This window comes from Branchiostoma lanceolatum, chromosome 5 (assembly GCF_035083965.1).
Source record: "Branchiostoma lanceolatum isolate klBraLanc5 chromosome 5, klBraLanc5.hap2, whole genome shotgun sequence".
Lineage (NCBI taxonomy): Eukaryota > Metazoa > Chordata > Leptocardii > Amphioxiformes > Branchiostomatidae > Branchiostoma > Branchiostoma lanceolatum.
Window position 1 is genome coordinate 279,270 of NC_089726.1, and position 12,919 is coordinate 292,188.

General features: G+C 44.2%; 2 protein-coding genes across 3 annotated transcripts; both read left to right on the plus strand.

Annotated features, from left to right (window-relative positions):
* Positions 1-19: 19 nt before the first annotated feature.
* Positions 20-7,383, plus strand: LOC136434306 (phosducin-like protein). 2 transcript variants are annotated; one of them, XM_066427034.1, is made up of 9 exons: positions 20-103; positions 950-1,155; positions 2,220-2,345; positions 3,284-3,402; positions 3,904-4,006; positions 4,276-4,338; positions 4,709-4,759; positions 5,266-5,390; positions 5,646-7,383. In XM_066427034.1, the coding sequence occupies exons 2-9, from the start codon at positions 964-966 to the stop codon at positions 5,734-5,736; spliced, it is 870 nt and encodes a 289-aa protein (XP_066283131.1). In that variant the 5' UTR covers positions 20-103; positions 950-963; the 3' UTR covers positions 5,737-7,383. The 2 variants fall into 2 exon arrangements, with proteins under 2 accessions (XP_066283131.1, XP_066283130.1); XM_066427033.1 differs by having other exon boundaries at positions 37-103; positions 867-1,155.
* A 2,076-nt stretch (positions 7,384-9,459) lies between these two features.
* On the plus strand, positions 9,460-12,793 carry LOC136434308 (peptidyl-prolyl cis-trans isomerase-like 1). The gene is made up of 3 exons (XM_066427040.1): positions 9,460-9,605; positions 10,419-10,573; positions 11,331-12,793. Exons 1-3 carry the CDS (start codon positions 9,544-9,546, stop codon positions 11,618-11,620), a joined length of 507 nt encoding a protein of 168 aa, XP_066283137.1. The 5' UTR covers positions 9,460-9,543; the 3' UTR covers positions 11,621-12,793.
* The last annotated feature ends 126 nt before the right edge of the window (positions 12,794-12,919 follow it).

Here is a 12,919-nt window from a genome sequence, read left to right on the forward strand (position 1 = left end):
CCCGGAAGTGAAAGCCTCGGTGTTTTTGTGGGGAGAGACAGAGGGAAGAGCTCAGTTTTGTTGCTGTGCTGAAGATTCCTTAGAACCAGCCCGTCTGACGCCGGTAAGGAAAGGAAATTACACCTGTCGTATCTTAAGAAGCTCTTCTAACGTTTTAAACTTGAGTTTAGAAAAACTATTAGCAAAAGAACCAAGGCGCGGCCTATCATCGGTCACAGCTGCAGAGCGCCGAGGTGCAACCACAATTTATTATGATGCTGTGAAAGTGAGGAATGTTCGTTCCATCCAGATGTTTGGTGGCGGACTTGCTGTGACTTATGGTCATGTTTGACACGACTTATCCTCAAAATGCCGTTAGAAATTGTCTGTAGGTCGGGTAAAGCTGAGCGATTGCTGTTTTTCTTTACATCCAGGATATTCAACGACTGCCTTCAGCAAAATGACATTAGTAGATTAGATCACAAATCAACATTTGAATTAGCAGATCAAATGACTAATTAACATTTGAATTAGCCGATCAAATTAACATTAATCTTTTGTGTGTCGCCGTGATGTCATCATGATTGCTCCTATGTAGGGGTAATCTTCACACAGTCTGAGATCCTGTATTATTAACTGTGGGTTTGAGATGACTTCCGATGTCACAAAGCTGGTTTGTCGTTGGTTTGAATGAATGGTTATGAAGTAGAGTTGAAAACAGGTCATGTTTTCCTTTGTGTTTGAGCTTTTAATTATTCATGGCAACTTATATTGGCCTGCTGGAGTTACACAAAATATGACATTAAAGATACTCGATACATGATTGAAGTCCTCATTATATACTAGTGAATCTATAAACATCATTAATATCCTGTCTAACGCTTCAGGACCCCACACGACCCACACCACCCAGGTGACCCCACACGACCCAGGGCAACGTTCTTGTTTTGACCTTGTCTGCCTGAGGCAGTGTTGACCTTGAGGATGACGACCTTGGATGACAAGCTGCTGGGCCTGAAGACGCAGTACTACGCCAGCAGCAGCGAGGACGAGCCGTCCGATGATGAGGGTGCCTGCAGCGATAAGGACATGGACCAGACGGGACAGGCACCTGTACCGGGGACAGCCCCGGAGTACTGCCAGGACCCCAACGCCTGGCAGGGACAGGCCACGAACGTACGTATGAGACGCCAAAAGTTACGCTGGTACATGTTCTAATGTTTGGGCCCTAAACATTAGAACATGTACCAGCGGCCACGAACGTACGTATGATACACCAAAAGTTACGCTGTTACATGTTCTAATGTTCAGAGACAGGCCACGAACGTACATATGATACACCAAAAGTTAGGCTGGTACATGTTCCAATGTTTAGGGCTAGGCCACGAACGTACATATGGTACACCAAAAGTTACGCTGGTACTACATGTTCTAATGTTTAGGGCTAGGCCACGAACGTACGTATGATACACCAAAAGTTACGCTGTTACATGTTCTAATGTTCAGGGCCAGGCCATGAACGTATGTATGAGACGCCAAACTTTACGCTGGTACATCATACTACATGTCATTTTTACATCACCTGGAGAAAGTGAAGTGAATGTGTTTGTGTCTTTTTGTCTGCTATAACTAAGCAAGAAGTCTCAAAGCCTTCAAATATATATATGTTAAATGGCCTTCGTCGGTCAGTATTGACCATGGTAAAATCCTAATTCACATCAGCCCTACAGCACTGACTATGGCTAAACAGCCCTATACGAGAATGGCAGTCTCTGCCACAAAAACTACATCAAATATATAGCGGTGAGATATTTTGTTACAGATGGGGCCGAAGTTGACTCTGTAGGACTGGGTTATAGGGGAGGGTTAGAGAAGTGAAAGTGTTCTTGCAGGTTAGTGGGAAGTGAAAGTTGTTTTGTTGCAGACGGGGCCGAAGGGGGTTCTGGAGGACTGGGTTAGAGGGGAGGGTAAGAGAAGTGAAAGTGAAAGTTGTTTTGTTCCAGACGGGGCCGAAGGGGGTTCTGGAGGACTGGGTTAGAGGGGAGGGTAAGAGAAGTGAAAGTGAAAGTTGTTTTGTTCCAGACGGGGCCGAAGGGGGTTCTGGAGGACTGGGTTAGAGGGGAGGGTAAGAGAAGTGAAAGTGAAAGTTGTTTTGTTCCAGACGGGGCCGAAGGGGGTTCTGGAGGACTGGGTTAGAGGGGAGGGTAAGAGAAGTGAAAGTGAAAGTTGCTGTGTTCCAGACGGGGCCGAAGGGGGTTCTGGAGGACTGGCGTCGGTTCAAGCAGCTGGAGACGGAGCGCCGGGCCGAGCAGCAGGCCGAGAAGGTCGCTCTGGTCAAGAAACTCGCCTTCACCTGCCGGAGTGAGGTAAGAACCACACCTGTCTCACCTGCCGGAGTGAGGTAAGAACCACACCTGTCCCACCTGCAGGAGTGAGGTAAGAACCACACCTGTCTGTTACCTGTCAGGTAAGAACCACACCTGTCTGTTACCTGTCAGGTGTAAACATCACCTGCAGGAATGAGGCAATCATACTCAGGACTGCAACCCTTCATCATCAACTCCTGTCAACACTGTTAACTGTTTAAAAGAGCTCCATGCTATTAGTGACAGTACATGATACTTCACTATTCTTCCTGGAGTTCTATGATATCACATACACTTAGATAAGAGTAAACACTATATACTAGTACACTATACATAGTATATGCATTCTTCTAGCTACTACCAATACTGTAAGGGCCTGTGAATACTAGTGAATTACCATTTAAAACTAGAGAAGCCCCAAACATGCCGCACTTTGTCATTGTCATTAGTCACTTCATCTTGCTGCTATGGATGAGTCTGTGGATATTAGGCTGCACCAAGTAATTTTTATGGATGACGTCCTTTAGAGACCCTAAATCTAATGCGAGAGCGCGAAAAAAAAACAAGAAGGGCTGAAAAAACAAGATGCCTAGATTTGAAATGTAATAGTCGACGACACGTTAGGACACAGATTGAATGAGAGAACACAGTGTAACAACTAACAATTATTTCATAATTCATTCATCATGAAAACAGCAACAATTTGAATAAATCAGTTGAAGTTGAACAGCAGTTGTTGTCCTGTCCTGTTTCTTTCCATATCCCATTGATTTGCGGCACTGTCATAACTCTTTGGTCATAGTTACAGGAAGCGGAATTTCTTGTTTTTTTTTCTGGGAACAGACCAATATCAATGCGCGCGCAGACGTCATCCATAAAAATTACTTGGTGTAGCCTTAGACAGGAACTTGTGATAAGCATGTTACATTTGTCTGCAGCTGAATGATGCTGAGAAGACGGAGGGACAGGAGGAGGAGGATGTTGAGCTTGACGAGGATTTCCTCCGATGGTACCGAGAGCAGCGTCTGCGGGAGATGCAGCAGAAAGCCTCCAGTTTGTGAGTCAGGATTGTTAGAGTCATGGCCATACTGTAGGGATTGTCAGAGTCATCGCCAAATACTGTAGGGATTGTTATGTTGGGAAGATCTCAAGTACAATTTCTTGTTTCATCAATTTCATCACCAAGGTCGGGTTAATGATGATCCCTAAAGATGCTCATTTTATTTCGGAGATGACTACTCACGAACAGAAAGCCTCCAGTTTCTGAGTAGTCATCGCTGAGATACAATGAGCATCTGTAGGAAAGATCACTGAGCCGACCTTAGTGATGAGATTATAGTGCAGGAATTTCGTCAAGATCCTTGATAAATCTTCAACTGAAGACAGTTATAGACAAGGAGTCCCTTGTAGAGGAAGTCTGTAACCAGCCAAGGAACCCTTACTTACCGCTGCACTGCGTGGACGGGGGAAAAGATCAGACGGACAAAAATCTATTTGGACTTTTTGTATCCCGTTTCAGGCTCTATGTTCATGTTGCTTTTTTCCATCTTCTTTCCAGACCGACGTTTGGAAATGTTCTGGACCTGACGAGAAGCCAGTATGTCGATGCTATCGACACGGAGAACAAACATGTCTTAATCATCATCCACATCTTTGAACAGGTGAGTTGCGATCATCAATGTTTTTCCTTCAGTCATCAATTTTGATGCATGGCGGCTGTAGACATCTCTCTCTCCAGGATGTTCTATTTCTGCATAGAACCTCCAGTCATTCTTGTACCCCAGAGCCCTTTAAGCCCGCAGCAACTTACTGTCTTGGTTTGCTGACGATATTAGGATGACAAGTGAAGCCAGGGGTCTAGATGAAAACAATGATTATCACAGATGTAACATGTCGTTCACACCGTCTTCTGTCCTCCTCTCTCCTGTAGTTTGTGCCAGGATGCGACGCTGTCAACGGCTGCTTCCAGTGCCTGGCTCAGGACCATCCTCGGGTGAGATTTTGAAGGGTTAAACACGAAGAAGGATTTGTTCTAAGCCAAGTTCAGTGTTTCTTGGCTTGTAAGGACAGCTCTTAGACTTATTGTATTGTAAGTGTGCCGTAACTTCACTAGTCTTATAGCTACATTGGAGTGTGCAGTGTGAAGCAGTTCCTATCTTAAAACATACAGCTGCCTGCTTTGTGTTTTAGATGTGCAGCTTTCTATTTTTTCTAGACAAAAATGTAACTTGTCGATGAAGGCTTGACATCCAGGTAATAAGATACACACTTAGGTAACAGTAACTCCAGCTGCTATCATGTATGAAAGTGTACACAATTTGTACCTGCTGTTTTTTTAACACCTGTCTGTCTCCCTTCCTCAGGTGAAGTTCTGCCGGATACAGTCGTCGGAGGCGGACGTCAGTCAGACATTTGTAAGTGTCTCAACAGGTGTGGGGAGCAGGGATAGGAATTAAGTCATTCAAAGCTGGAAAGATCTTAGGAAGCCTGTGTGCATCTTAAGAACCTACCCAATAGTCATGTTTTAGTACTGAATTGACTGCTCTTAAAACAAGTAATAATCAGTCTGTAGCATTAAGTCATATCTATAACATGTACATCACTTTTTTCTTATTCATTCATTTCTATGGCAACAATACAATGTAGCTATAGATCTCAAACTAAGATAACATAACCAAAACAGGCTTTGGTTGGAACACAAATGATATCATGAACGTAAAGAAATCTTCTGTATCTGTATAGCTGGTATAACCGCCCTTCGGCGTAACACACACATCTTTTTCCCCTTCCAGACTAGCCGACTACAGCAGTATAATCAAATGATAGATACTACAGTTACCGTAACTACAATCAAGCCACTACTACCAAATGTCCAACGCTCATAGATAAAACAGAATCATGAAATCATGTTCCCTTCCAGACATCGAAAGGCCTGCCGGCGATCCTAGCGTACCGAGGCGGGCAGCTGGTCGCAAACTTCCTGCGAATCACCGACCAGCTGGGGGACGACTTCTTCGCGGGAGACCTGGAGTCCTTCTTGGTCGAGTAAGTTGTCTGTGTCGCCGATAATGACACTATCAAATAATCATACAGATAGTTCCTGATATTACAGGAGCTGATACACTATCACACTTGAACACAAACTCATCAGCCATGTTTACATGTATCTGCAGTTAAACACAGCGCCAGGCTAGAAGTAAAAAATGCACAAACATTTTGCTGTGAACTTTTGGTTCAGAGATTGTACATGTGCTGTTTCTGACAGATATTGTACCGTTGTCCCCCCCCCCCCCTCCGTAGACATGGCCTGCTGCAGTCCAAAGCAGACGTGCCGACCGCCCTGCAGCAGTCCCACAGTCAGGACGACGACAGCGACTTTGACGTCGACTAGTATCAGGTTACAGACTGGGCTGATATCAGGTTACAGACTGGGCTGATATCAGGTTACAGGCTGGGCTGATATCAGGTTACAGACTGGGCTGATATCAGGTTACAGGCTGGGCTGATATCAGGTTACAGACTGGGCTGATATCAGGTTACAGACTGGGCTGATATCAGGTTACAGACTGGGCTGATATCAGGTTACAGACTGGGCTGATATCAGGTTACAGGCTGGGCTGATATCAGGTTACAGACTGGGCTGATATCAGGTTACAGGCTGGGCTGATATCAGGTTACAGACTGGGCTGATATCAGGTTACAGACTGGGCTGATATCAGGTTACAGACTGGGCTGATATCAGGTTACAGACACACTCCGGTGTTTGTGTGGTCCGACAACACAATTTTGGCCATATTTGAATTTTTTACCATGTACAACATGTACAATGTACATGTACCAACTTTACATGTAAGAAGCATCACATGGGAGTAACGGTTAATGTTCTACTGGGTACCTTACTCCTCCTCCGAGGGTGTAGAGATTACTGTGTTTTGGTCAGGAATGACTTTATGTATCCAGGGACTCCCTCAAAACAGGTGACGGACCAAAGGTGTGATCTAATGGTAGAATGGATGAAAATGAAATGAAATGTACTAACAGAAGCCAGCAATGTCCTGTAAACAAGGGTCCAACATTGTTTGTCTGTTTTATTAAGATTTCCCTTTAAGTTAGTGTTCCAACATCACATGGCAGACCCAGTCCTTCTGCACCAAGACATGGGTTTGTACGCCTTGATGTGTTCCTTGTCGACTTGTTGCTGTATAACGTTACCTGTTGTTTACTTTGATTTCATTTGATTTTATTGAGATTGCAACAGTACAATACATGTGGGACACATGCAGCTTTTGCTGGTGTCGTGACCCCCACATAAAACCTACTCCACTTTTATCCTGCTGAGGTCGCTTATTGGAGGCGCCTTAAGTTTGTACTGATTATTGGACAGGTGGGAATGAGGTTTCAAGTCTTGCTGGTGGAATATTCCCTGTATTTGTTTCTTAAGATTTTGACTTTTACAAGGCGTCAGTTAATGCTTCAGGGAGAAGCAGTCCGCAAGTCGCTTTCCTCAGGAAATGATAAACATGACATGCAGGATGTTATCAAAGATTCCTCTGGTTTAGACATTTCATTCAAGACTGCCACTAGCAAAAACATTGTTGAATTGATAAATGTTTGAAAAATTTAAAAGGCCAATTTTGATCATAAAATGCCTAGCTTTTGCCAAGTATGTTTGTGTTTTTAAGTAAAAAAAGGTACAAGTCGAGAAAATGTGTTGCAGTTGACAAGAATGTATCTTTGTGCTGATATTATTCAGAACTAGATAGTAGATAATACAATTTTCAATATGAATATGAATATCTCCAAGCACTATCTGTGAAGTATCAGAATTTTTGCAGATTTGTTGACAAAATGTAAAAGAACCATGCTCCACTGTAATAGTGCAGTATTGTACCACTCTGTCCTGTAATGTTACACCACAGTAAGGTCTAGTAGCAAGTTGCAAGTGAACTGGTTTCGCTTTGAGATTCTGTGGCTCTGTACATTGTATGTGAGATCTGATGCAGTACTGTATACTTTGTGGGTTTTAGACTGTAATGTTATACTATTTGGGTTTTAGACTGTAATGTTCATGTCAACCAGTTAAAATGTATGAATTCAATTTTGTGTGTCAATGAATGTTGATAGCATGAAGGTTTATTGGCTAAAACGAAATACAGTCAAACCTGCCCAAGGCGACCACCCGGCGGACCGAGCAAAAACGGTCGCGATGGACAGGTGGTCGCCATGAAGAGGATTCCACTCACATGTTTCCAGGTCGAGGTTTTCAATACAGTACGTAAATGGATGGAAAATTATGTGAATTTAGACAACATGATCCCCACCAGGTTCAATTCTCATTGACAGAAAGATCCTACAAAAATTACATTTTCCGTTATCGTCGTAATAATTGTATACAGCTACATCGTATAAATTTTTGTCATAATTTTGACTACAAAACAATGGTTGCCTCGATGATCGCAGCGCCCTCCCGCATTCACACGTTACATTAGATAGTACACACTCACACACACGCACATCATCGAAGTTTTAAGGCTCAAGACAAATCCCTAGAAAACACCTGCTGACCCAAGCCTTTTTGGGGCGCCGACCGCTGGATAAAAGGGGCAAAAAGTTTTCGATCTGACAACTTAAGATGAAAACGGAACGGTGTGATTTCGTCGCGCCGCGCCGCATCGAAAGGTAAGTCAGTGCAGCAGAACGCACACCGTCCAATAAAGGTTTGTGAGATTCATGGAAATAAAACGAAAATAAGAATATTAATTCTAATTAATAATTAGAGTATTCGTAAATGTTCATACACAAAAGCATCGTGTTTTAGAAAGGTCAGCGGTACGCCAAATCCGGGCCGCGCCAAAATCCAAGATGGCGTCGGGACCAAGGAACAATATTTCTCGCCCGACGTTTTGCCCGCCGCGAAGTCATTTTTCGGCGGAATTTAGTAAGACACAGACAGATTTTTGTTGAAAATACAAGAAATAGATAGTAGTTTCTGCGAAATCTGACCTTTTGACGCCATGCACTACGTATTCGTTTTGAAAATTGAGTTTAAACCGAACTGAGTTTGCGGTAAACTATAAGATTACGATAGGCACAACAACATCACAAACATTTGTCTTTACAATATTTATAGGGGGAACGTTTTATTAAAATACTTCATGGAGGAATCGATGCTATAACATTGCTATTCCATGTATTTTTGTCCTTATTTTTGTCCTTCAAAGTCTTGAAAACATTTCCGTGAAATCCGACAGCAAAATGATCCGATGTCACCACACGCTTGAAAATTGGGCGGCCGCCATGGGCAGGGATTGTGCTCTGTGCGGTCCCAATTCGTGGCGGTCGCGGTCGCGGACAGGTGGTCGCCTTGGGCAGGCAGCTTAATGCTTGTGCCTATGGGGAAAATTTTCGGGACCGAGAAAAAGCGGTCACCATGGCCAGGTGGTCGCGTTGAAAAGGTGGTCGCCTAGGCAGGTTTGACTGTACCTCAGTATTTAACACAGTACAAGATTATCTTAATAAATGGTCTGTTGTGTACTGAGAAGTTGAATTTTCTCCTTTTTTTCCTCTCACACTGTCGTTTTTGTTAAGTTATGCTTGTAAATAACGTTACTTCTGTCATACTCATAGAAATCAAGAGCAGTGCTCAAGCACTAAATCAGCCACTGATGGCTGACGCCCTCTAGCGGCGATAATTACAAGTGCAACCTTATGCCCTGTGAAGCCAGTGCTAGTATATGAGCGGTATATAAGCGGCTAGTTTCTGCCCTGTGAAGCCAGTACGGTAAATAGAAAACATCAGTATCGTGCATGCCTACCTCTATAGTCCACTTTAGTAGTAGTGTGTGGGAACATGCCAAAGGAGAACAAAGAGACCCCCAGCCAACATATGGACAAGGAAGGTGGACAAATGCGCGCCTAGCTTCTGTCTCGTTGCGTCAGCAGCACAGGGGACGAATCAGCGGCTAGTTTCTGTCTCGCGCTGTTCAGAAGCTTCGTTACCGAATCAGCGGCTAGTTTCTGTCTCGCGCTGTTCAGAAGCTTCGTTACCGAATCAGCGGCTAGTTTCTGTCTCGCGCTGTTCAGAAGCTTCGTTACCGAATCTGCGGCTAGTTTCTGTCTCAGTGTCCTGAAGCGTGGGTCCCACGCGCGCAAAGAAGCGAACAACAACAGAAAGGCTTGCCGAACTTGACCCTGAGTCATGTCGGATCCCGGAATCCCCCCGCCCTCCTGGCAGCCTCCGAACGTCACCTTAGAGACCAGGTGGGTTCAACGTCACGACCACAAGTTCGCTTGTCGGCGATTTGTGCTGGGCACTATGGGAGGGGGAGGGGGGCACTTCTTGTTCGGTAACAAACTTTGTGTTTTGAAACTTGATTATTTATTCCCTTATTTGTAACAGCCACTAACCATACGAATTGTCGACCATTAGCCGATGAATGGACTTTGTTTAGTGTGAAAGATAGATTGTCGTGTTACATGTAGATCGACATTCATTCAAAAGTTGAAGAATTTCATGTTGTTACCTTCGCCGAGAAGGTTATATTATTGCACTCCGCTGGACCAAGGGTGCTGCACACCCTATGGTTCTTTTTAGGTGTTAAACCTCTGGTGCTTGTCCCCGGGCACTTTGCTTATGTATGTTGTAAGAATACATGTATTACCTGTTTGTTACACAGCATGGGTACGATAGTCGTGGAATTGAACCGAAAACCTGGCTCCAGATATGGTCCTACCTATCTATCTATCAGCCATTGGCCATGGTTTTACCTAATTAACATGTACTAATTAACATGTACTAATTAGTTCCCTGTTCCTTACACAGCATGGGTACCATAGTGGTCGAGCTGTACTGGCTGCACGCGCCCAAATATGGTCCTACCTAATTAACATGTACTAATTAACATGTATTAATTAACATGTACTAATTAGTTCCCTGTTCGTTACACAGCATGGGTACCATAGTGGTGGAGCTGTACTGGCTGCACGTGCCCAAATATGGTCCTACCTAATTAACATGCACTAATTAACATGTACTAATTAACATGTACTAATTAGTTACTGTTCCTTACGCAGCATGGGTACCATAGTGGTGGAGCTGTACTGGCTCCACGCGCCCAGAACCTGCTGCAACTTCGCGGAGCTGGCGCGGAGGGGGTACTACAGCGGTGTCAAGTTTCACCGGATCATCAAGGGCTTCATGATCCAGGGGGGAGACCCCACAGCAACAGGTAAAGCAGCCCCCCCCCCCAACACACACACACACCACCCCTCCACACACACCACCCCCTCCACACCACCCCCCCCCCCTCCACACACACACACCACCTCCTTTTACAAGCCGCCCCCCTCCACACATCATATACCTCATCCATGGTAAACAAATGAATACACACGCTGTGAAAGTGACACACTCAAATGCTCACCTACACATCAACTGGTACAATAACGGCCAGGGCACAACCTCCTCCACACATATACATACACTCAAACACACAATAACACACTCACACATACACACCACTCACATACAATCACACATACACACACACATATACTAGTACATACACTCAAACACACAATAACACACTCACACATACACACCACTCACATACAATCACGCATACACACACACATATACATACACTCAAACACACAATAACACACTCACACATACACACCACTCACATACAATCACACATACACACACACATATACATACACTCAAACACACAATAACACACTCACACATACACACCACTCACATACAATCACACATACACACACACATATACATACACTCAAACACACAATCACACACTCACACATACACACCACTCACATACAATCACACACACACACATACATAACCCTAGAACATTTAACCTGCGTGTAACTGTAATGGTAGTATATTGTAAATAGCGTCTGATTAGCTGAGATCCCTTTCCCAACTCCCCGAAGTAACGAACATGTTATTTTCCTCGCCAGGTCGCGGCGGTGCGTCGATCTACGGAGCTCAGTTTGAGGATGAGATAACCTCCGACCTGAAGCACACGGGCGCGGGAATCCTGTCCATGGCGAACAGCGGCCCGAACTCGAACGGCTCGCAGTTCTTCATCACGATCGCGCCCACCCAGTGGCTCGACGGCAAACACACCATATTTGGGCGGGTGTGCCAGGGCATGGGCGTGGTGAAAAAGGTCGGAATGGTCGAAACGGGAAACAACGATCGGCCAGTGGACGATATCAAAATAGTTAAAGCTTACCCCTCACAATGATACAGACCAGTGGACGATATCAAAATAGTTAAAGCTTACCCCTCACAATGATACGGACCCGTGGCCAATACCTATCAAAATAGTTCAGGCATATTCCTCACAAAGATCTCTACTGCCAAACATGGAGGATCTGTTGGTTTATTGTGGTCACTTTTATGTATAAACACAAGACATGACTGATTTTTGTTTACCATTCCCTAAGTAGAAAAGTTACTGAAGCAACTGGATAAGTTTGGTAAATGGTCAGAACGTTCAGACAGAATCCGCTGTCTTTCTTTAGTGTCCTACGCCATGTCTGCTCCCTGGAACGTCTGACCTTTTACAAAGCTTATCCAGTTGCTCGAGTAACTTTTGTATTGGGAATCTCATTACCAGAATGCCAAACCTTCATCTATGTATGAAACCAATAATGTACATTCCAAACATTCATCGGAAAATACGAAGAATGAAACTGAGATGTTGTCATGACAACCTGCTGACTTCAGCAGTATCATGTAGAAACTTGGTGCATGGGCGCACGCTTGGCAAGGGGGGGGGGGATTTAACCCTGACCCGTAGATGATAGATTTCCTCTGTGGAAATTAGAGTTTTGATAAATCTCCAAGCAGATTCACCGGTGGCCAGTATCCAAAGGGCAAATACAGCATCTAATTGGCCACTGGAATGAAGGGTAATTAACACATACTCAGGAAGTACAGATTGATTTGGGAACAATTGGATGTTGAGAGCCTTTCTTTGTACCGAATGAAGGCAGAACCCTGGTGGCCAGTTGGATACTGCGCTTGTCCTTTGGATATTGTCTTGCCACCTGTTAATTTGCTTGGAGATTAAGTTTCTTACTTGTCAATGTTTCGGTAGTCATGTGGGCAGCAATGACTGCAGCTACTTCCCGCCCCACCAGGGGGCGCTGCAGTGAGAAAGATGTGGTCCCTAACGTGACTGGGTCGGGTGTAAATTCCGGTGGCAAGACAGTATCCAAAGGGTCAAAACAGTATCCAACTGGCCACTCGTAGATGCCTGGAGATTAAGTCGGTTGTACAGTGGAAGAACAACAGGACAAGAGAGACAATGATCACGATGTCCTTTTTATGCATACATGCAATATATTTTTTCTTTGTGAGATGTGCACTAGAACTTGTAGTATTTTTATTAAAACTTTCCTCAACACTTTTATTTCTTGCTTGACTGAATGGTCCTGAGTGCTGTACTGTGTTGTAGACGATTCCACAGCAGACAGATATTTGTTAGATAATTATTTGATATGAACGAGATATGATTAAGATTGTATAGGGAGACAAA